Consider the following 23893-nt stretch of genomic DNA (forward strand, 5'->3'; position numbering starts at 1 on the left):
TTGTCACTAACATAACTGGGAAACCCTCAGGTCGGTCTGCAGGCAAGGCTTGATCCAGGCACCTTGGTGTTCCTCTCCAGGTTCAGGTGTCGCCTTCCTGATGTCAGTTTCCTCCTTAGCGTCTCAGCAGCTGCCGCTAGCACTCTAGACCTTTCTACTATTTCCACAGTTATCCACAGTTATCCACCTTCGATACAGTGTGCAGGGGAGAGAGGACGCCTCCTTTAGTGGCCTCTACAGAAGCAGGAGGAAGTGTCTCCATCCCAGGGGAGACTTTCATCAAACCTCACCGGCTCCAGTTGGGTTAAGCGCCCATCGCAGTGGCCAGGGTGATGGGTTGGCCCCGGGAGCTGAGTCGAGGCGATTCCTACTTGCGCCCGATGGCTGAGAACGGGGAGATTCAGGGACTATTTCCCAGAGGAGGAGGAGGAGTGGGAGAAGGCAGCTGGCCACACACACGGTCGTCATGGTGGCCCCCAGCCTCTGCTGTGTGTGGGAAAGAGCCACGGTCACTGCAGCACTGGGGGGGACCTTGCATGTGCTGGCCACCTCTCTGCGATTCTTGACCTGCTTTGTCCCATCCGGGCCTCACAGTGACCCTGTGATGTAGGGGTGCCTGTCCCCTGCGTTTTACAGATGGGGAAACTGAGGCACACCATGGCTGAGTAACCCACACGGGGTCACCTGGCCAGCCCGGTGTGTGTGGTGAGCTGTGTGGGAACTGAGGCGGCCCCCACCCACCCGCCGCATCCCCGTCGTGGCCCCTCAGGAGGCACCAGGCAGCTTGAGGGGGAGGGATGGTTCGATCGTGTCCCCGTGGGTTCAGAACAGATCCAGTCAGACTTCCTCAGCAAATCCAGGCGGCCCGTGGTTCCTGCGGGGAGAGGTCGTGCCACCCGTGCCCGTCGCCCGACACCTCTGTGTCCCCCTCGGTGGTCCCTGAGAAGGTCCCTTTGGCAGTCGGCCAGCTTGTAGTTGAGAGGCTGGTGCTTTGTCCCCACGGCACCATTGGCTGGGGGTGGGTTGGGCTTTGGTTCAGCCTGACCTTTCTGGTCCCCGTCCTAGACCCTGTCCTCCTCTTGTAGAGGCGCCCCCCCTCCCTGCCCACTGGCACGTATGCCTCAGTTTAGAAGGTCTGCGTCCTCACCCTGCTGGAGCTGGCAGGAGACGGCGGGACGGGCTCCTGCAGAAAACAGCCCTGGCAGGGCCGGCTTCCGAGAAGGAAGTGTGAGGCCAGCGGGGAAAGGGGACGCTGTCGTCAGTCTGAATTCCTAATCCCTCCCCGAATCAGCCCAGGCTGGGGCTGGACTCCCAACATCTCAGCCTTCTATCCGATTAGTGGGGCTCATCCCGGGTCCCCGCTGCAGTGCCCCCACCGGTCACCCCCACACCCCGCCGTGGTGCCTCTCCAGGGTCCCCAGCAGCAAACCCCCACCCCTTGTAACCCTGATCCAGCATTTGGGTGAGTGGACAGGGGCCGGTGTCCCCGCAGACCCTGCCCCCCTCTGTGCTGTGTGTCTGGGAGGTTTGTGGTTTGTTTGTTGGAGAAATAAATGGGTGTGGGTTGTAACATCAGAGATGCGTTTTGATAAAAAGAAAAAAAAAAAAACCTCCAAGAATCAGCAAACTAATTTTTTTTCTAGTTAATTCTCTTTGGGCAGGAGTGGGAGTAGCCTTTGTGTGTGCACTAAGGGCTGGCGTGGTATAGTTTTTGAATCGAGGTGCCCTCGTGCAGCCTGGCGACGCCCTCCGCATCCAGAGACAGAACATTCCAGGCCCCGGAAGGCTTCTTAGCATCCCTTACTGGTCAGAAAACTTCAAAAAATGTTTTCATTAAATGTTAATCCTACAACAGAGGACATTTATGACGCAGACGCAGGGCTCACAAGGTGAACGCTCACCCCCACCATCCACTTAAGCATGGAAATCAGAACTGTCGGGGTCTCCTCCCCGCTGCCCCCAGCCCACTCCCCACACCCAGAGGTCGTGACCCGTGCCCTCGACTTCGGTCCGCTGTCTGTGTGTTCCCAGTCCGGGGAGTGTTAAAGTGTACATGTTCCTGACTGGTACGGTCTTTAGTTTTGCCTTGAGGCAAACATCCGTATCCAGAACATGCAAAACCACAGGCCACGACAACTAGGAACACAGACGGATAAAACTTTGATTTCTGGCAAGGGAGCGGTTTAGATTTTAGCCTGAGCCGTGTTGTCTCTGGTGTGCTGGTCCCCCAACTGTGGAGCCATGGACAGCTGCCTGGTACACACCCAGCCCTCAGATGTCTGTTAAGAGAACCAGAAGTCACCTGTACAAAGTATACATCTTGTTCTAGAAGGATTTGGAGCAGCTCATAAAAAGCACAATAAAATAAGAATATGAAAAGGAGCAAACAAGGTAAAGGGGGGGGGAAAGACACGTTGCAAATCAGAAAAGTCAAAACCCACTGTAGGATCCGAGCGGACCCCGGCTCCGGGCTGAGGGGTGTGGGGTCCCGAGGGTCCCATGCGGGAGAGACACTGGCCGGCTGCAGAGAAACGCAGGAGGCTTCCCGAGGAATGTGTTTAATGAAACAGAAATGTTCGGGCACCTGCAGTGGGCCGGGAATTCTAGACACTGCAGGTGTGGCCGTGGACAAACAGAGGCTTACATTCTGGAGTGGGAGAAAATGAATGGGCGTCTAGTGACCGGAGGCCACGGTCTGGGAGGGCTCGCTTTCCTACAGAGGGTGTCAGGGACGTGGGGCACGGCACTGGAGGAGGGAGGTATCTGCAGGAGGGCCCAGCAAGGAGGCGTCAGGTCCAGTCTGTGCTGGGATTTATTTAACTGATGGAGATGCTGAGTCACAAGAGGAGGGGCCTTGCCGGGCAGGGAAGCTCCTGGGTGGTCAGGAGGTGGAATAATGATAGGGAAGGCACGTTCGAGCAAGTCTAGGATTGGCTAGTCCGAATAGTCCTGGTGAACTCTGGGCTGTAGGGGTGTCTAGTCCTTGGGAACCCGGCCCTGGGGTGATTTAGGGCCGAGGAGTAGTGGCTGAGGGAGGTAAGTCGGGGTGTGGGCTCTGGGTTGATTAGTTTGCCTACGGGAGGGAGTCTTCTGCCCCCTCTGGGAATGAGCTGGCCCTGGGAGGGGTGGTCGCCAGGACTGGCAAGGCCCCTAAACTGTCAAAGCATCATAAGCTACAGAGAAGAAAAAAACAGGATTCGTACCGGAGGCCAGAGCGGGGCAAGCCCAGGATGAGGCAGGCAGGCAGTGAGCAGAGGTCCCCCGACCACGCTTCGACTTTGATTCTGGGTGAGAGGTTTCTGGCCACTCGCAGACGGTATGGGCCCGGGGACTCTTTGTGGGACGGACGAAGCCATCTTGGTGGGCTTTGTGTCCCTCTGACTCAGCCCGCACCGTCTCCTCCAGGAAGCCTTCCGGGCTAGGGACCCCCTCTGAGATCCCAGGCCCTCGAGCGCCTCTGTCTTTGGCGTTTTCCACAGGCTCAAACGGTCAGTAGTCTGTCGCTCTTACTAACCCACTGGCTTCGTGGGGGAGGAATGCGTCCTGCTGTCTCGTTCCTTGTGCCTGGCACAGGGTTCTTTCCAGGTTCCTCGATCAGTCAGTGTGCAGCTCGGCTGAAGCAAGCCTCGAGCTGAGTCGGAGAAGATTCTCAGAGGGCCGTGGGCCACATGTCTGTGCAGGCCGCCTTCTGCCGAATCAGTGGTTCTCGGCCCGGCCGGGGTTCGAACCCTCGGGAGGCCTAGTGGCGATGCTGCGGCCAGGGCCCGGTCAGAGCAGAGCTGGTCTGCTGCCCCCCAGCAGCCCCCCCGCCCCGCAGCGGCTCCTTGGAGATGCAGAGTCCTCCCGGGTCCCCCGCACCTGCCCGGTCACCGTCCTCACATTAGCAAGCTTTCGAGTGCTCCGTGGGCCCTGGGACGCTGGAGAAGTCATCGCCTTCAGTGACCTCTCTAAAGCCTCTTTCTTGCCCCACGACGGTAGTTGGGGGTCTGTGGTCAGGCCAGGAAATCTCGCTCCAGGGAGGCCCCATGTGTCCTGCTGGCTGTAGGTGCACCTGCAGGAGGTTAGGATTCGTGGAGAAAACCCAGGCCCTGACCCAGGACGAGGCCGCCCCACCCCATGTGCAAACAAACCCCACCTTCCCTCACTGTCAACGGGGACTCTTCCAGGGCGTATGGGCGGGTGGGGAGTCCCGGGTCCACAGCGGGTTTCAGGGGATTTACGGGCCACTGGCACTTAGTGAACCGACCAGTGTTCATTTGCTCCAGAGCTGTGCCCCTCAGCGAGGTAGGGCACCGAGCCCCCCCCCTCCCGCCGGGTCCGCGGAGGGTCCTGCCACGGCTGCTCCCCGCGAGCCATTTCTGATGGCGAGGTTAGGGTCTCCGGCTGCTGAGCAAGCATCTCCGGGCAGGACGCGGCTCTTGACGCTCCTGTTTTCTGTCCCGTCTTTTTCTCTCTCTCTCAGCGTCATGTACGAAACACATGCGACGTAGGAGTGCGATTCGTGGAGGCCCACGCTTTGTAACGTTCAAAGACCACCCTTTAGGGGCGCCTGGGGGGCTCAGTCCCTTGAAAGTCCGACTCTTGGTTTCCGCTCAGGTCATGATCTCACAGTTCGTGAGTTCGAGCCCCAAGTCGGGCTCCTTGCTGACAGTGCGGAACCTGCTTGGGATTCCCTCTCTCTCTCTCTCTCTCTCTGCCCCTCTCCCACTCCTGCTCTCTCTCCCTCAAAATAAATAAACAAACCTAAAAAAAACCAAAAAACAAAAACAGACCACACTTCCAGGGATGATGTCCCATCGGAAGGAATTCTGGGTGAGCTTCTCAGCTGTGACTTGGCAGAATGACGTGCGTGGCCAGCACTGCCTGGCCCCCTGCCCCTCAGCTCTGCCCACCACCCCCGTCCATATGCGTCTCTGTTTCAGTCTTTCCAAGATGAAGAAGGGGCAGATTTAACAGGTACAAGGGGAGTTTGGTCGGGCGAAGCTTTGAATGCTTGAGACATTGAGAGAAAATGGGAGGAAAACGTTGGGAGAGCTTAGTGACCCCAGGAACTAAAATCAGCGTCTTTTTCTGTTTAGAGAAAAAGGAAGAAAAGGAGTAAGAGAAAGAAACAGAACGGTTCCGCTCCCATGGAGCTGGACTCCTTGGTGGAGGACTCCTCGTGCCCTTGTAGTGTCAGCTCGCTGGCGAACCCCGGGTTCCAGGACACAGCCCCACCCCAAAGCCGAGATCTGCAAGGTGGGGCGACCAGCCAGCCTCGCCAGCCCCCGGGCGCCGACCCGACCCCCCTGGAGGGCGGTGGCCACCAAGCGCCCGTGGGGCACGCCGAGGCTGGCGGCAGCCCTCTGCACGACCAGACTCCGGGAGGGGCCGTCCCGAACGGGAAGGAGCACGACACCCCCAAGCCTTCCAAGGCCAGCGGCCTCCCCCAGGAGGGGGCTGGCCCGACCGCCTCTGCCAGTAAAGACCATCCCGGGAAGGACGGTGCTGCTTGGGAGCGCCCGATGCCTGACCCGGAGCCGGGCTCGGAGCCCCAGAAAGAACCGCAGAGCGCCGGGCAGCAGGCCGGGGCCCGGGCCCCCCGGGTGAGTCGTTGGGGGATCCAGGAGCGAGCCTACCTGCCCTGACCGTTTGCTCTCCCAAGCAGTCCCACGTCGCCTCCCTGCCCAGGAGGGGCACTGGGGACTCGTCCCTGGGGACGGTGCCCCTCCCGGAGCTGCCGGCCCCTCTGCTGGGCTGGTGGCGGCCAGTGCTGGCCCTCACGCCATCGCGGCACCCGCGCCCTGACGTCTGGGGCCTTTGTCTCCTCCAGGAAGATGCTGCTGTAACCCGGCCCGCTGAGCCCGTGGAAGGGGCCAGGAAGGAAGGTAAAGCCAAGACTCAGAAAACGAAACAGCCGCCAGCAAGCACCCCTGCTGCCTCAGAATCCCGCCAGGTAGAGCACCTCGTCCTTGGAAGCCTCCCCGTCCTGCTGTCTGTCCCACTGTCTGCCGCTTCCGGCCCCATTCCTTCCAAAGCTCATCCTTCCTTCAGTCGTTCAGTGACACTCTTTTGGGTGCTAGGGATACAGCCGTGAAGGACACGTGGCTCCTGCCTTCACGGCTCACATTCTCCGTGGGGAAAGGTGGAAAGCACAGTCAGGCATGGGGAGTGGCAAAGAGGAGAGCAGGGTGAGGGGAGAGAGGGCCGGGGGTGCGTGCTGAGAGAGCATGGCCGGGCGAGGCCTCTCCAAGGGGGTGCAGGTGGAGCGGAGATCTGAAAGAGTGAGGGGCAAGCCATGTGGCTCTCTGGGGACATATCCGAGGCCAAAATGGCAGGTGCAAAGGCCCTGTGGCAGAGTGGGGGGGGGGGAGGGGCTGTTTAGGGAAGAGTAAGGAAGCCGGTGCCCCCAGGATCGAGTGAGGGCAAGAGGGGCCTGACAGGATTGGAGGATTCCTGGAGGCTGTGGCGGGTGGGCCCGAGGGCGTTGGAAGGTTCTGAACAGGGAAGGGACGTGAGCAGCCTGGCTGTTGTGAGAAGCCGTCACCGGGAGGAGGCAAATGTGGCAGCTGATGCTAAAGACTGGGGCTTGGTAACTTGTTCCAGGAAGCTGAAAGCAAGGACAAGACGGCCGCTACTGGAGAGAAGACAGGTAGAAATGAGAAGGCCAAGCCAGAGGATCCGAAGAAGCCCGAAGGGAGTAACAGCAGTTACGCGGCTGCTGTGAAAACTGGCAAAGAGCAGAAGAACCACCCCAAAGCGGCAGTGTGTGAAGTGAAGCAGAGGTAGGGTGTGAGCCCTGGCGCTCGGGAGCAAGGTCACAGCCTGCCCCGGGGGCACCAGTGCAGCCTCCCGCCACCCCCACACTGGTGCAGGGCCGGAGGGTCCCAGGTGTCCTTCTCGGGGACTCTTCTGGGAGAGGCAGGCGGGGGGGGGGGGGGCAGGGTCACACTCCCCGGTTCCTCGCTTGCTTATGTGCTCTCTCCCACGGCCCCCTGGGGACCCGGAGGCCACGTGGGCCGACTCCGGGGCAGAGACTGGCACCACCCGGGATGCTCAGCAGCCCCCTCCCGCCACTGCCCCCAGCCCGTCACGGCTGGGCAGAGATAGCCCCCCACCCGTGCCCACCTCCGGAGAGGGGCCCGCACGGCGTGTGGTCTGCCCGCAGTGTGGACGCTCGCGCTTTGCTGGGGTGGGTGTTCGCGCACCGTCGAGAAGCAGGGCGTGCGCGCACGCGCGCAGGCACGTCTAGATCCGGTGGGCGTTTCCTTTCCCGGCTTCGCTGCAGCCCGTCGAGCCTGCAGGAAGGGGTCACGCTCTACTTCCACGCGATCGTCTCGAAGCATTTCGGGTTCGACCCCGACCTCCACAAAGTGTTCATCAGGGGTGGAGAAGAGTTCGGGAAGCCCAAGTGGACTCGGAACGTCTGTGAGATGCACCACACCAAGTGAGTACGGCCAGCGCTCGCGGGGAGCCCCTCGGGGACGCGCACGGGGCGCGCAGTCTCTGATCCCGTTTTTCAAGGCGATCACCCGTTTACGCTTTTGGAAACTGACTTTTTGCAAACACATACCCCCTGCCATGTACTCCTTCGTCACGTGTCACTCCGGCCCCACGGAACGTGGGTTCTGTCCGGAAACCGTGTCTCCTTCTAGAAGCCTCCTCTTGGGCAGGATCGAGCTATAGCTTTGGGTCTGCACTCCGTGCTGCGTTAGAGGAGAGCGAACGTTTTCAAAACGGGATTCTTTTCCGGGTAACGGGCCGGTGTCCTGTTTCTTCAGAGACCTGCGTGAGAACGGGTCCCTCGTGGAAGGCAGCGCCACCCTTTCCAAACAGCACCTGGATAAGCCCATTCCTTACAAGTACGTCATCATGCGAGGCAAGGGCCAGGTGGAGTACGAGTTCATCTACAAACGTCAGCAGAAGGAGGGCGAGTTCGTCAACCGCTGTCTGCACGTGAGGTCTGAACTCCTGGGCTCGGGAGGTGAGTCCTGGCCGGGCGCAGGGGTGCGGCCGTTCCTCTGCAGAGGGGGCCCGTGTGGGTCCTCGTCACATGCCCCTGCTCCACATCCAAGAAACCCGAGTTGGGAAGCACGGGTTTGATCAGCGTGATGGAACGCTCACTTCCGATGGTAGTAGAAGGGGATTTCTACAAAAGGGCAAGGGAGGAAGGTGAAGCCGCTGGGGGTGAGGGGCCGCAGGGGGCCGGTGAGCAGGTGCAGGGCGGGAGGACCCCCAGGCCCGGAGACTGAGAGTCAGACCTCCGCCCACGGCGCCCCTGCTGCTTGGCATCCTGGCCGCCCTCCCGTCTCTCCTCCTTTCTCTTCTTTGTGTCTCCTTGTTTCCGTATCTTTTCTTCCCCTTTTCTGTTTTCCGCTCATTGCATGCAGCGTGTGGCGTGTGCGGACAGGGTGTGATGTGGTGTGTGTGTGTGTGTGTGTGTGTGTGTGTGTGTGTGTGTTCTGTGGATGATCTCGGTGGCCTGTACCTTCTCTGCGGCCTGGTGCCTGGTCTCACAGGTGTGTGCGCGCGTGCCGAGAGCACACGGTGTGCGGGGGTGTTTGTGCGCATGTTAGAGAAAGCCGATTTCATAGCGTAGTCCTTTTTAGCAAGGTTGGCGTGTCCGCTCCCGAGAGGCCTCGGTCTGTGTCTGAGAGGCTCCCCTTGCAGCTCGACCGTCAGGGCGGTGGCCGGCTCACCGTCAGCACTTAAGGGGAACACGGGCGCCCAAGCCGGGTACGTGGGACGGGGACAGAGCTGAGTGCCGGTGACCGATAGAAGGACCCACGGGAAGGCCTTCGCTGGCTTTCCGAGAGTCAGGAGGTCATGGCTGGAGCCCAGGTGCAGGGCCCCCCGCGGCCGACGGCATCACGGGTGATTTGGGAAGGGTGTCTGGAAGATGCTGGGAACACGGTGACTGAGGGTCTGTGCTCTGCTCCATGCAGTGGGGTCATAGCTTATCTGCATTAATTTGAGCAAAGGCGGGTTTCCTGATTCCCCAGAGAGGGGGGACAGGTGGCTTCCCCCCTTTCCCCCTGCAAGCGTCCCCGCAGAGCGTGAACCACAGCGGCCAGGCCGCCAGGGAGGAGGTTCCCGGCTGCAGGCCGCGCCCCGAGAGACCCAGGCGGCGGGAGCGCGGGCCGGTGGCCTGGCATGGGGACCTGGTGTGCTGTCCCCTGATGTGGCCCCTTCTGTCCTGCCGGCTCACGTGTCTGCTGGGCTTTCATTGCTGGGTTTTATTTCGCGGTTTTTCATTCCGTCCGTGAGTGACCACAGTGGTTCCGTGAGCCCTCCAACATCAGTCACCACTGCCGCGGGAAGGCTGACTTCTGCCACCTTCTCCCATCTTTTCTGTTCACCTTGTTTCCGTGTCGGTTTTGTTCTGTATTTTTTCTGACTTTTGTGTTTTCTTTCTCTTTTCTCTAGCGGGTTGGAACTTAAACATTTCTTCTGGTAGATTCTGAGAGACGGAGACCACTGATGTCCCTCCCTGCCCCACCGTCCCAGGGTCCAGGGTGCCCCTTGCTCTCCACGATGCGGGCCTGACCAGGCCTGCAGCTCTCCCCTCACCTTCTGTCTGGGGCGTTCTTGAACAACTGAGGGACCCACCGTGTCCCCAGCATGGGCCCACGTGGGCCTCTGGCTGGTGGGACGCAGAGAGCAAGAAAACCAATTATTCCAGGCAATAATTTCAAGTCCTCGCCAGGCTGGGATGGAGTGGGGGCGGGGTGAGCGGGGACCTCCATGCAGACCGCGAGAGGCACAGAGGACCTGCTTTTCCAGAGACTTCTACATTCTGCATCTGGTCACACGAGGAGCAGCCATGCACTCGGCCCTTGCCCTGCGTCGGGCCCTGCGTCCAGGGCGCCGTCTAGTCTGTCGTGGGGCCCGCACTGTCCTTCACGGGGCGGGCATCGTGGTTCCCAGTACAGAAGAAACAGCGCTTGCCTGGAGTGACTTAGCCAGATAGTGCTCAAGGGCCGGTGACTGTGGTTTCGGGATCAAGTTCTCAACCGCTGTGTGATCGTTTTCTAAGGAGCTCATGTACGAAGCGTGCTGAGCCAGCTGGTTCAATAAAAGGTGTTTCAGATAGATTCCGAACGGCTGCATCGTGTGCCCTTGGGCCCCCCTCCGATCACCTTGGGGCAACTAGGGTGTCCGTCCTAAACACAGCTGTCCCCCACCTGGGCCCAGCTCTCTGCTGGGTATCCACGGGCAGGTGCACCCGTGCGCGACCCGGCTGCCTTCCCTTCCTTTGCCTCGTCCGTCGGGCGCCAGCCTCCCAGGGAGGGGCGTCTAGGTCAGCGTGTTCGGACGGTCTGCACTACAGCGTCTTCCTTCTTTTGCTCTTAGAATGGCACCAGTACGACGATATAGTTTGCATGAAGCCCCCGGGGCTGATTCAGAGGGTGATGGACCATTTGACAGACGGCACAAGGAGGGAGCTGGTGAGGGGGAAGCAGATCGCCGCCACCATCATGCTGGACACCATTTTCAGCATCCTGCAGATCTGGGACGCCATCAACATAAACAGCTTTTTTATCCAGTTCCAGCAGTTTTATTCTGTCGTGAGAGTGCCCATGATCTACGAAGGCCGTGAGCAGCCCTGGAGCGCTCTGCAGTACGACGAGAACGAGGTACCAGGTGTCCGGGGTGTCCCCAGTGGCTGTCTTCCCCTTCTGGGCGGTCAGCTCTCCCCCTCCCCCACTTCTTACTGGCCACGAGCTGCCCTGAGGAGCAGGTGCAGGCAGAAGGACCTCAACTTCCCTACTCTCCAAGCACCCCTGCCTGGGGATTTTCTTCCTCCTTCACCCCCTCCACTTCCCGGCCTGGCCCCACCCCTACTCCACGCCTGGCCCCACCCTTCCTCCACACCTGGCTCTGTCCCTCCTGGCCCCACCCCTCCTCCCCACCTGGCCCCACCTCCTGCACTGGCCCCGCCCCTCCTCACCTGGCCCCACCCCTCCTCCCCCTCTGGCCCCACCCCTCCTCCTCACCTGGCCCCACCCCTTCACCACACCCGGCCCCACCTCCTGTGCTGGCCCTACCCCTCCCCCGCCTCTGGCCCCACCCCTCCTCCAGGCCTAGCACCCCCTCCTCACCTGGCCTCTGGCAGAGTGGAAAGAAGGAGTGGGAACCCTTCTCCATCACCCGTCCCCCCACCCCCCGCGTTGTGGGAGGGCCCTGGCAGTTTTGAGACAGACCTGCGGCCATGCCTGAGATGACAGTTGGGACCTTGTAAGCGTGGGGGGCCCCTCCCCCATGCAGGGTTCGGGACTGCACCCTTGGTGGTGGCTCCCATCAAAGGCCCGGGGAAGTGGGGGTGCCCAGGGTCTGGTGAGGAGGCAGGGCAGTGGGGTCACCCCTCCATGGGGCTGTGTACGCCCTTCACAGGCCTTGGCCCCCCGCCCAGGTGGCATGGAACAGAGGGCGATGATGGGGCGGCTTTCACACCCCTGACACCCACAGCCCCACAGTTATGTCTTCCTTCCCTCCTGGGGTCAGGTGAAGAAAAACCTGTGGTGGTATTTGAAAAAGCGGTCCGAGCCATTTCTGGAAAGAAGCGGGGACCTTCGGCCTGAAGACCACCCAGTGAGAAGCAGACTGAGAATGGGACTGATCCTCCTGTTTTCGGTGGAAACATTTGACTTACCCATGCTGGAGGGTGACCTGGCCTGGCTATGTAACCTCCTTTCTTTGCCCGCCTGTTCGCCTGGCGACCTTCACCGTGACCTCAGCCACATTTTTGAAACACGTCTGAGGTATTGTGTGTGTGCGTGCGGGTGTGTGGGTGTGCGTGGGTGTGTAGGTGTGTGTCCAGGAAAGAAAGACTGCCCGTGATTTTACACATCCGTCACTTCAGTGTTTATTTGTCTAGACTTTTTCCTCCTATGTATTGTCTTCACTTTTATTACTTTTCTACTGGAATATCTTGCTTTTTTTTTTTTTTTATTTTTTTTTTTTAATGTTTGTTTATTTTTGAGAGACAGAGAGAGACAGAGTGTGAGCGAGGGAGGGGCAGAGAGAGAGAAAGACAGAGAACCTGAAGAGGCTCCAGGCCCTGAGCCGTCAGCACAGAGCCCGGCGCGGGGCTCGAACTCACAAGTGGCAAGATCACGACCTGAGCCGAAGTCGGACGCTCAACCGACCGAGCCACCCAGGCGCCCCTGGAATATCTTGCTTTTGACAAGCTTTCTGGTGTATCACACCTTACTGTCGACCCAAATGAGACTTTTTTTCAAATTAAAAGGAAACGGGGCGCCTGCCTGGTTCAGTCTGTGGAGCTTTGATCTCGGGTTTGTGAGTTCGAGCCCCACGTTGGGTGCAGGGTTTCCTTAAAAATAAAATCTTAAAAAAACAAAAGAGGGAAAGCATTTTATTCGAGCCCACATTCCGCCACGAGAGCACGTGTGCCCCCAGGAAGGAATGTGGTATAGGGGTATGTGTGTTTTTTTACATGAAGAGTTACAGATCATCAAGACAGTCCAGAAAGTTACGGACTTTATGTGTTTAGTATGTGCAAGACTTATGGGAACCGGGAGGTGTTCTTTTTTCTTTTTTCTTTTTTTTTTTTTTTTTTTTTTTTTTTTTTTAACGTTTATTTATTTTTGAGAAAGAGAGAGACAAAGCATGAACGGGGGAGGGTCAGAGAGAGGGAGACACAGAATCTGACACAGGCTCCAGGCTCTGAGCTGTCAGCACAGAGCCCGACACGGGGCTCGAACTCCCGGACCGCGAGATCATGACCTGAGCCGAAGTCGGCCGCTTAACCGACTGAGCCACCCAGGCGCCCCTCTTTTTTCTTATTTTTATGTTCGGAATGCTCTTTTCTGGTTACTTAAAAGCAAAATTTTTTTTAATGTTTATTTTTGAGAGACAGAGTGCTAGCGGGGGAGGGGCAGAGAGAGAGGGAGACACAGAACCCGAAGCAGGCTCCAGGCTCCGAGCTGTCAGCACTGAGCCCGAGGCGGGGCTCGAACCCACAAACTGTGAGATCATGACCTGAACCGAAGTCGGACGCCTAACTGACTGAGCCTTCCAGGCGCCCCTGGTTATTTATTTACTTACTTTAAAAGCCAACGAACATTGTGTGCTGGGGGCAGAAACAGGGCCAGCCTTTGTGTTTTGCCGAGTCATGTTGAACGTGGTAAATGCCACCGTGTAGCTTCCCAGGGAGCCCAGGAGCTGTGTCCACGAGCACGGAAACTTGAGAATTTCCTTTATCAGCCCTGCAGGCATGTGTTTGAGAGGTTGGGGTTCGAAGACTGACTGCAGGGCTCGCCTCAAGGGCGTCTGCGGAAGCGACGGGGTGTTCCCCCTGCAGCCTCTGTGGCCACATGTTCAGTTTCAGACACACAAGGGTCCGCTGTGCTGGGCCAAGGGTGCTCTCGGTGTGGAGGCTCCGGCCTGGCCCGAAGGAGCTTGCTTCTCCCTGGGTGGCGGGGGCCACCTCGGTGCCCTCGATTACAGAGCGCTCCTGCAAGGTCTTCTCCGCGGCTCTGCGCACGGAGCTTGCGGGGAACGGAAGGTGGGCTTCCTTGAACGATGCGTCTTATCAGGACATCTGCTTCTCGGTTTTACAAACTTGAGCTGCCCAGCGCAGCTCTGCGTGTTTTAAGAGCCGGGCGTTGGTGACACACGTACAAAGTTTGTGCAAGGGCAAAGCTCAAAGAGCCGGCCAGCATCAGTATCTTGCGACCGTAGGGAGTGTGCCCTGTATCGTTTGCACGTTTCTCCTTGCGCTTACAGAGCGGCTTTATATGGCTTTGTATCTGGATTTATTGTAGCCGGAGGGTCTGGGCTCACAGATCACACAGCTTTCCCAAACCTCTGTTCCCTCCACTGTCAGGGAGGATGGTCGGTCGCTACGGGGCTTCAGTGAGAGCCTGATGCCGGGATGGGTGGGTGCCAAGGGTGAGCCCCTACGTCCCTGGCAACCATATTTCTCCCGGGGCTGGTCGCTCTTCTCGGCCACCCCTGTGTTCTCCTGCTTCTCGTGCGAGGGGTCATCAGACCCCCCCAGGGCAAGCCACTGGCCATCCTCAGCTCGCTGTGGGCTCTCTGTTCCCTTCCCAGGTGGCGGGTATTCCTGGTCAACCTTTGCCGACAGTGCATAGAGAAGACGGTCGACCTCTGGGTGCTCACCCTGCCTGTCCTGCACCACTGCGTGGCACCAACCCCTCAAGGAAAGGACTCCAGGATACAGCCTGAAGACACCTGGGCGGCCCTGGAAGGAATCCCCTTCTCAGAGTTCCGGGAAAAAAAGGCAGATCGGTAAGTTGGAGAGCCCCACTTGTGTCTGTAAGTCTTGGGATGACAGCTGTGCTTCTAGAACCTTCGATAGGCTCCCCCGTGCACACATTCCTGCTTCGGGCAACACTTCTTTTAAAATGACTTCTTCGGGGGCGCCTGCGTGGTTCAGTCGGGTAAGCGTCCAACTCTTGGCTCCTGCTTAGGTCGTGACCTCATGGTGCATGGGATCGAGACCCACGTCGGGCTCCCTGCTGACAGCTCAGAGCCTGCTTAGGATTCTCTCTCTCTGTCTCTCTCCCCCTGGAGCATGCTTGCTGGTGTGCTCTCTTAAAATAAACATGAAAAAGCTTTTAAAAAAAAGATTAATTGTATGTATTTTAAACACCCTTCAGTGGTATATAAACTGTCTAGAAGAAATTCAGTTGTTAACAATGGAAAATGACAAACACCAGCCTTGGTCTTAAAGATCTTGTCTTTCAGGCAGACACGGCCTTTAGTGGGTCACGAACCTTTATCAGATGTTCTTTGTAACCCTTCTGTGACTTCTGTGGCACCTGGCTTTATGTGCCTTCCAGCTGTCCCCTTCTGGGGTGTCTCCAGTACAGTGTCACCGTATAATGTCATGATTTAAGGACCTTCACTGGGTCCACTTGGACTGTTTGATGTGGAGCGTTTACTTACTCGCTCATCAAGATGCTTCATCCGTAAGTCGCTGCAGCCCCTGTAGAAGACAGTATGGAGGTTCCTTAAAAAGTTGACGGTGGAGGGGGCGCCTGGGGGGCTCAGTAGTCGGCTGGGCGTCCGACTTCGGCTCAGGTCACGATGTCGCGGTTTGTGAGTTCGAGCCCCGCGTCGGGCTCTGTGCTGACGGCTCAGAGCCTGGAGCCTGCTTCGGATTCTGTGTCTCCCTCTCCCTTGGCCCTCCCCCACTCATGCTCTGTCTCTCTCTCTGTCTCTCAAAAATAAACATTAAAAAAAGAAATTAAAAAAAAAAAAGTTGACAGTGGAACCACGATATGATCCCACAGTCTCACTTGTGGGCGTCTGCCCCACGGAGACGACATCAGGATCTCAGAGACGCACGTGTGCCCCCATGACCACTCCAGCAATATTCACAATAGCCACGGCGTGGGGACAGCCTAGTGCCCACCGATGAGCGGATAAAAAAGTTGGGAGATATGCCCAGTCACACACACACACACACAAATTTCCGGGTAGAAGATGAAGAAGTTTTGGGAGCCCGCTCTACGGCCTGGTGAGTGTAGTTGGGAGGGGTATATTAGACAGGCTTCCGTGTCGCTAAGAGAGTAGATCTTCACTGTTCTCAGCACAACAAAGAAATCGTAACTATGGGACTTGATGCAGGTGCTGGGTAGAGCGAAGGCGGTCAGTGTATAAACGTGTCAAATCAACACACCTGGCACGCAAGGGCTCTAAGCCACTTACAGCTCCATAAAGCTGGAAACAGTGCTTAATTCTTAGTGCAGTTTCTTGCCGTGGTAAGAAGAGACACGTCCTATAATTTGGCTTTTTAATCATTTTCAGCGTAGGTCAGCGGCATCCCCCAAACTCACACGGGTGTGCCGCCCCGGCCAGAGCTTTCTCCTTGTTCCCACGTTGAAACTCTGTCCCTGTTAGGCAACGACTCTGTTTCCCCTGCCCGCACCTGGTAAGGCCCGTCGTGCTGTCTGTCTCCGTGCCATTTGCACACGCCAGGGACCTCTCGTCAGTGGAATCAGCATGTTTGTCCTTTGGAGACGGGCTGGTTTCACTCAGCGTCGTATCTTCAACTTTCATCCGCTTTGGTGAATTCTTTTCTTTTTTTTAGTGTTTATTTTTGAGAGAGAGAGAGAGCGAGCTTGAGCGAGGGAGGGGCAGAGAGAGAAGGAGACACACAATCCGAAGCAGGCTCCAGGCTCTGAGCTGTCAGCACAGAGCCCGACGCGGGGCTCCAACTCGCGAACCGCGTGATCATGACCTGAGCCAAAGTCGGACGCTTCACTGACTGAGCCACCCAGGCGCCCCGACGTTTAAATTATTTTTGAAGTTTGGACTTTATAAGTCTCTTCTGACATTACTTAACTCCGTCTGTGTTTGCTGATCTCACTGCTGCTCCTTCTCTGTCCCTACAGGAGTCACTTAGTTCAGCTCATGGGAGAGGAAAGGCATTTGCTGAACGTAGATGAGTATCTCTTCCGGTCCTGGTTCAGTCTGCTGCCCCTGCGCAACCTGGTTCACTATATGGAGAACTTCATGGACCATCTGAGCGTCTTCCCCACTTGCGTCCTGGACTGCCTCCTGGGGACGTGGTACCGGCTTCAAAGGCTTACAAAAGTCTCCTTCAGCGACTTCGAGGTCTGTTGTCCAGAGCAGGCTCTTGAGACGCTTAGCAAAGGCAGATCAGAAGCGAGACGTTCAGAGCCTGGGATCCTTCTTTTCTGCGGTCCTGGCAGGACGAAACACTTAGAAGCCAGAGGCCTGGGTGGGGTGGCTCTTTGCCAGGGCTATGGGGCCGCTCTGATGGCAGTTCCTCTGCTTCCGGAGAGTTCCCGAAGGCCACGGCCGGGAGGCGTTCAGGCTGTGCGGTATGGGCGGGCGGACGGGGTCGGGGCTCCCCCGCGTGCCGCTCCGTCACGGCTGCTCCCTCCTGTCCCGTTTTGGGGGGCGCGGGAAATGGTCCAATTTTAAATCCCGAATTTCCCTCGTGAGACGATGGAAAATTGGTTCTCGAGTACCTTAAAACTCGTTGGTAGAAAGAAAGAAAGGAATCCATCGTTCTGCTCTGTTCACGGCGGGTTTTCTGGGTTCTGTTTTCGCGAACGTGGCGGCGTCACTTTGACTCTCCTGTTTTGTTTTGTTTTTTTTTTCTTTTTCTTGGCCACCCCAGAACACCGAGAATACGTTTCAAATGTTGCTTCACCTCCTGGACATTTATCAGGACAGGTAAGTAAAAAAAGCGAAATGCGGACTTTCTCCTGCACGACGTCACCCCCCCCACTGACCGCGGGATCAGAAGGTCCTCACCCACCGCCTTTTTGAGCTGTCGGTGCTCTTTTCTCCCACACATTGTCTTCCATCCGTATCCAAACGATCACCGCATTGCATATCCATGCTCGTGTTCCGCATTCCTTTGACGTCTGGTCTCTGCATCGTTTCTTGCAAGTCAGGCCAGCTGAAAACAAAAATCGAGGACGGCCTCGCATAGTGACCACGTGCTCCTACAAATGTGTACGACCTCTGACACCGCGAGGGGGCGCCACACGGAAACACACACGGTGGGGGGTCAGGTGTTTCCTGAATTCTCGGGACACTTGCGCTACCGCCTCCCCTGGATTCTTAGGGTGTTCAGGGTGGGGGCGTCGGATCGCCATTAATGTCAAGCCCCAGTGGCCCCAGGACCGCCCCCGAGCCAGCCACAGAAGCACCCTCACGGTGCCTCTCTCATGCCCCCTGCTGCGCCTCGCCCCCGTTGGCTCTGGCCATGTGCCAGCCAGGGACGACGGGGCCCGGTCCCCACAGAGCTGGAAGAGACCCCATGCACCGCACCTGTTTTTCCACTGTCTTCACTCCCTCTCTCCCTGTACCTTTCTGATTTTTGTTTCAAATTTACGTAGTACCTTAATCTGCGGTGACACACGTCCCTAGCTTTTTTTTTGCCTTACTCGTAGGGATTTGGAAGGGAAGGAACGCATCATGGTTAACGGGTACTGTTGTCTCATTTCTCCTAAATTACTTCAATGATTTCTCTTAACTCTTTGCGGGGTAGGATTCTTGAGGAGCCCTTGGTACAGTCCTACTTGACTGTGTGCCTGAAACTTCACGAAACTATCTGCAGAATCACAAAAGACCCAAAGTTTTATGAGCTGCCTGCCTTATCTGCCGAGATTGTTCGCAGAATTATTGTACTTAAATCTCTAGTGGTAAGTGGACCCCACACACACAGTGTCGCACCCACGATAACTGGAATTTCGAGCGGCCTCAATTCCAGGAGGGAGATCGGCTGGCTCTAGGATTGCTAGAGGGCCACAGAATGGGTGACAGCGTCCTCAGAATGTATGTTGGGCACCTGCCCTGTGCCGGGTTCTGTTCTGTGCACTGAGGATGTTTTGGTGAGCCGGCGTCTGCACCCTTACCCTCCGCGGGCTTCCACTGGAGGGAGGGAAGGAGGCAGGCAGTGCAGGGGTTAACTCCAGAGCGGTGCGGATGTGTGCCCAGAACGCACGTCCGGGCGTGGTCTTTCCCACTTGACCTCGTTTCCTGCACACTAGTACCTAACTACAGCGGCCAAGTGCACGCACCCAACATGCACACCTCCACGCCTCTGCACACAGGTGCGCGCCCTTGCGCCCCCTCCAGGATCGAGCTGTAGGGAGACCCCGGCGCCCTGTCCCCTCTCCCGCTGCACGCCTCCCAAAGGGAACCCTCTTCTGTTTCCTGCCGCCCAAGATGAGCTTTGCCCATCTTCGCACACTCTGCTTCATGTGCCTGCTTGCTTCACTCACCCCTGCATGTCTGGGACTCACACCCCTCCTTGCTCGTGGCAGACCTTTCTTCCTTTCTCCGCGTTGTACTCTTAGTACACTTGAGATCCTGGGCATCACCCTGCAGGTGATATGAGACTTCATGTTTAGACTGACCGTTTGCTTGCTAACCGGAGTAGGAGCCAGAGCTGGGACGTTAGCGACGTGAAAGAATTCCGCGTGTGTTTTGACTTTATTCTTTTAATTTTTCTTCTTTCAAATACCTGAGACACATTTTATTTTTTTTTTATTTTATTTTTTTTAATTTTTTTTTTTTAACGTTTATTTATTTTTGAGACAGAGAGAGACAGAGCATGAACGGGGGAGGGTCAGAGAGAGAGAGGGAGACACAGAATCTGAAACAGGCTCCAGGCTCTGAGCGGTCAGCACAGAGCCCGACGCGGGGCTCGAACTCACGGACTGTGAGATCGTGACCTGAGCCGAAGTCGGCCGCTCAACCGACTGAGCCACCCAGGCGCCCCCTGAGACACATTTTAAAATAAACGTTGGTAAGATGATTCTGCTGTTGTTTAAACTTTAATCGCGGGCAGGTGTCCACTTCCATAAATGTACGTGAAAATACGTACATACGTTTTCCCGCAGAAAAAGCTCTTACATGGTGGTTGGACTCTAAGACCAGTGTAATCTACAATATGGTGAAAATATTCTACCTCAGCCATAGAAACAAAAAGCCTAGCAAAACTGAACTGAAAAGTGTATGATCAGTTTTTAACAAGCTTTTGGGTGGGTCCTGACACAGGGGGTTAAGTGCATTGATGGGACACCAGATGCAGAAAGGCCAGGAGTGTGGGAATGCTTCAGACTGGTGCTCGGCCTTGGGCTGTCCACGTCCTGCCCGTCTCTGCCCGGCCCTGTGCCCGGTGTAGGTGATGGAAAAGAGAAGGGGGCCTCGTGGGGGCCCCCCAGGGAACGTGTAAGTGTGGCACAGGTGACAGGCGGTAGGCTGGAGTGTCCATAAGGTGCCGTGGGAACCGAGGGCAGGGCCGGGGTTCCTACGAGGAGTGAAGAGCCCCCACAGGGTCGGGGAGGAGGAACCTCGCTGTTCTCAAGGGCCCGCGGGGAGTGGAGTGTGGCTGGAGATGCAGCCAAGGTGTAGAGAAGGCCAGATCACAGGGCAGGCACACCGTGCTTGAGCTTCTGGATTGTTCTAGAAGGTGCTGTGCCATTCGGGGATTTCAGGCAAGGGCGGGCGTGTCCCAATTTTCAGCTGAGAACCATGGCGCCCACTTGGCATCCACTGATCCGGCGCTGGCCGGGTGGGCCTCCTCCCCCCCCCTTGTCTTTACGGACAGAGCCCCCTCCTGCCCTAGGCTGGGTACAGTCCCCTTCATGTGCCCAGAGAACACCTGGCATTTTCCCCACTAGGCACCTACGTGCTTAGCGAGCAGATGCTTGCCTGTCTGTCTGTCTGTCTGTGAGCCGTTGCCAGCTCCTCCACAGCATCAGCTTGCAGGGCAGGAACCCAATCTGCTTGGCCACCGGGCGGGGGGGGGGGGGCATGTGGTGGCTCTCAGGGAGCCCCCTGGAGGGCGGAGTGACAGCTGATCCAGGTGTGGGTCCTGACACTTATACTGACCTTGCGGGGCACTGCCGAAGCACAGAGGCTAGTGCTGAGCTGGGAGGGCCTTCCTGGGGCTTCGGGGCATGGCCCCTGCTGAGGTGAGGCTCTTTGCCCATCTGCTTCATGGTAGATGTCCAGGTCTGGGGGAGGCAGCACCAGAGCCCGGACCCCAGCGTCAGAGCCCGTGACCCCAGGGCCAGAGCCCGTGACCCCAGGGCCAGGGCCCGTGACCCCAGGGCCAGAGCCCGGCCCCAGGGAGAAAGGATTTTTCGGAGTAGGGGAAACCTCGTGGGAAAAAAGTGTGGACGGAAGCGGCCTCGGGTTTACCTCTGTCCAAGGAGCAGGGGTCTGCATGGTGCACCAGTGGGGGCATCTCTGGGCTGCTGGAGGCTCTGCCACTGGGGCACGTCCTCTCCCAGCCAGTCTGGAGAAGGCGGCCTGGTGTGGCCTGCTCACTGGTAAGGCGGAGTCCCCCCGTGCTGTCTCTGCACTGGGGGGGGGGGCTCACAGGGACAGAAGGCTTATCCTTCCCAAGCCCTCTGCTTTGCCCGAGCCGCCCACTCGCGGAGCAAAGCCGCAGAGTCCCGCAAAATCGAAGCGCCTTGAAACGTAGGCGAGGCTGAGGTCTCGAACGCGCTCATGTGACTCCGATGTGGCTGGTTCTCGAGCACCTGCCGCGGGTCGGGAAGGGGGAGTGGCGTCTCCAGAATGTCCCGAGTCGTGGTGCGGGGACCCTTACGCTCCCTCTCTCTCCCTCAGCAGCCGGATTCAGCTGAAGGCCCAGGAAAGGAGACCGGGAAGAAGAACTCCGTGAAAACGGTCTTCCAGGGGACGGTCGCCAAGACCAGAGCTTGGCTTCAGAGCATTTTTCAGGAGAGCATGTTCTTCAGCTACTGGTCGCAGGTCACGTTCAGATACCGGGAGGAAATCAAGGTGAGCTGTGTGGGGCCAAGGCACTGACGCGGCACGCTGCCCCGTGCTCTGTCCCCAGGATGCACAGCCAGGGCTGGTCGTGCTGCCCACGGTCCACCTGGTGGGGTCCGCCATGGCCCCCCCCCCCCCGCCTCAGGCCCCAGGGGAAGGTGCTGAGACGCGGGGCCTGCGGGGAGAGGGCTCCCTTTCAGCAAGGACGCTGGCAGGCGGTTTGGCTGGAAAAGGCAGGAAAAGGCAAGAGTTACTTGAAGGGGAAAGTGGGCAGAATAATCCCCCAAGCGTTAAGAATGAGTGAAGCGTGGCTTGTGGTCCATCGACATGAGAGGATTCTCAGTTAAATGCAGTGATTAATAATGGTAAGATAACACTGATTAAAATGTAGCCGAACATCTACTCTGAGGCAGGTGTGGCTGTTAGCCCCGTCTCACAGAAGAGGTGACGGGGTTGGGGGACATGACGAGAGAGTGGACCGAAATGCGGGCAGCCCAGCCCCAAGAACTCCCCATCAGAGCCCCACAGCGGGCGAACCGGGCTGTGTTCTTGAAGACTAGCCAGCTGCCAGGACGCAGCTGTAGAGAAGGGATGAGCCACCCAACCGGATGGCCCCCTTAACCCCCTCGACCCAGATTTCAGCAGGTGCTTGCCTCCCAGGACACTTGAACGGGATAGTGGTAAAATCACACAGCTGACCCTGTGCGTGAACAGGGCTGGTGATGCTCGTACGTCTCAGACTTAACCCCTTCTCCACACGGAAGGGGGCATCAATCCAAATGCCTGGAGCACAGAAGTCCTATCACTCACCCTCGGAGGGAAAGAGTCTGAGGTCAAAATGAAGAAAACGCATGTCAATCTTGAGCTTTATTTAGAAATTTCGTTGTTGGTAGTGGGACGGGCGGAGCGCTTCTGGAGCTGTCTGTTCGAGCACCAGGCACAGGGATTCGGAAGGCAGGCGTCTTTCTCACTGTGGAGAAGCAGACGTGGCAGAGGGCCAGGGGCCCGTGGCATTGCTGTGAGCTCGTGACCTGGAGGGCTGGAGGGGCTCCCAGCTCTCTCCACTGAAAGGCCTGGAAGTCGTGCCGGCCAGGCCCCTGAGCGTCGTGAGCACCCCCAGGCCTGGCTTTACCATCCCCACTAAAAGAAACCTGGGCTTCAGGCAGGACAGCTGGCCCCACGGCCTGACACCCCTGTGGTAGACACAGGGCTCGTGGCGGGGCTCGTGGCAGGCCAGCGTCCCAGACCAGCTCCCGGGACAGTCGCTCGTTTAGCTCCTGGCACCCGGTGACACCGTTTCCGAGCTTTGGCAGCCGTACTGTGCCCGAGTAAGGCACGAACTCAAGGGGAACACGAGTTGGCCGTATGTGGGCACTCCGTCGCATCTTTGCGATATTTCTGTAAATCTAGAGTCATTCCACGTTTCTAGAAAAAAGGAAACAGAAGGTCGTCCGAAGGGACTACTAGCCGAATCTGGGACAATTTGGTCATCCGGACGAGTAATGCCGGGACTGGACAACAGACAGCTCATTAATCCTTGAAACGTGTTTACAGAAACAGAAAGGGGGTGGGGAGAGAAAGAGAAGTTCCTCGTTTTATTGGAGAATGCAGCCAACGAAGGTGGAGAAAACCGCCGTGGTCACAACCTTCATCTGTAACACGGCGGTGATCGTGGACTCCGTCAGGATTCATCCACGAGTGCTGAACTCAGTGGGTGTGAGCGTTAGGAAGCGGGGTGTCGGGGATCTGCTTGTCCTCATGGGAGAATTAGGAGTCAAGTCAGATCGAGAGACAGTCTACAGACAGAAGAATGGACGGCCTCCCCATCACCCCCGTCAGGGGACAGGGTCCCGCCAACACCAACCGCCCTGAGCGTGACGCGTGCACCGTGATCGTGCGGCAGAAGGGCCACGATGCCAGGAGATTCCTTCCCACGTGTTTAGAGGACCACGTGGCGTGGAGCCTGCACCTTCTCTCCCCGTGGTTCTGCAGAGAAAACGCTTCACGAAGGAGACCGAGAAAGCAGCTGTTAAATACCAACAACTGGGGAATCCAGTTGAAGCAACAGGGGTCTCACCGGGCCGTTCCTGCAACTTTTGTTTTATGTTCGGAGTTTCTCGAGCTAGAATAGGAGACAGATACGTTCAGCATAGAGACCAGCTACACGGTAGGAGGAGCATCCCGGCTGCCTGGTCCTGTCGAAGCCCTTCCTTTCCAAAGACCGGGACGAGGATGGCTGCCCTGCCTTGCCACTGACACGGTGACAGAGACGCGGTCACAACCCAGGTGTCCCGTGCCCCTGGAGCTGCCATAACAGTCTTTCCTTTCTCGCAGAATTCATCGTGGCCCTTAGTTGTCCTGCGGCTGTCACTGACATGAGGGCTTTTGCAGGTCTGGAGGCGGCTGGTGGAAATAAACTTCCCCGTGGAGTATGGCTGGAAGGAGTCGTTGATGGGGGACCTGGAAGGAAGAATCAAACAGGTAGCAGAAGTCGGGGTGTTCTTTTCAGGAGCACGTTGATGAAGCCAGACCATTCGTAACATCCTGTAGATAGGGAACGGTGCATTTCATGGGTAGTCCTGGTGTGCAAGGGGCGTGGGGTAGACATGACCTTGCATTTAAAAAATTTTGTTAA

General features: G+C 57.6%; 1 protein-coding gene across 2 annotated transcripts in view; it reads left to right on the plus strand.

The window, feature by feature from the left end:
- Window positions 1–23893, plus strand: part of RNF213 (ring finger protein 213) — a 105081-nt gene that overhangs the window by 15936 nt on the left and 65252 nt on the right. For both annotated transcript variants that reach the window (XM_042917029.1, XM_042917030.1), the window contains 13 exons: window positions 5079–5585; window positions 5813–5935; window positions 6586–6764; window positions 7268–7426; window positions 7761–7963; window positions 10333–10616; window positions 11485–11741; window positions 14056–14253; window positions 16365–16587; window positions 17120–17175; window positions 17999–18152; window positions 21094–21267; window positions 23650–23739. In XM_042917029.1, the coding sequence (XP_042772963.1) occupies window positions 5079–5585; window positions 5813–5935; window positions 6586–6764; window positions 7268–7426; window positions 7761–7963; window positions 10333–10616; window positions 11485–11741; window positions 14056–14253; window positions 16365–16587; window positions 17120–17175; window positions 17999–18152; window positions 21094–21267; window positions 23650–23739 (2607 nt within the window). The remainder of the gene's footprint in view (window positions 1–5078; window positions 5586–5812; window positions 5936–6585; window positions 6765–7267; window positions 7427–7760; window positions 7964–10332; window positions 10617–11484; window positions 11742–14055; window positions 14254–16364; window positions 16588–17119; window positions 17176–17998; window positions 18153–21093; window positions 21268–23649; window positions 23740–23893) is intronic.

The sequence above is a fragment of the Panthera leo genome, chromosome E1, assembly GCF_018350215.1.
Source record: "Panthera leo isolate Ple1 chromosome E1, P.leo_Ple1_pat1.1, whole genome shotgun sequence".
NCBI lineage: Eukaryota > Metazoa > Chordata > Mammalia > Carnivora > Felidae > Panthera > Panthera leo.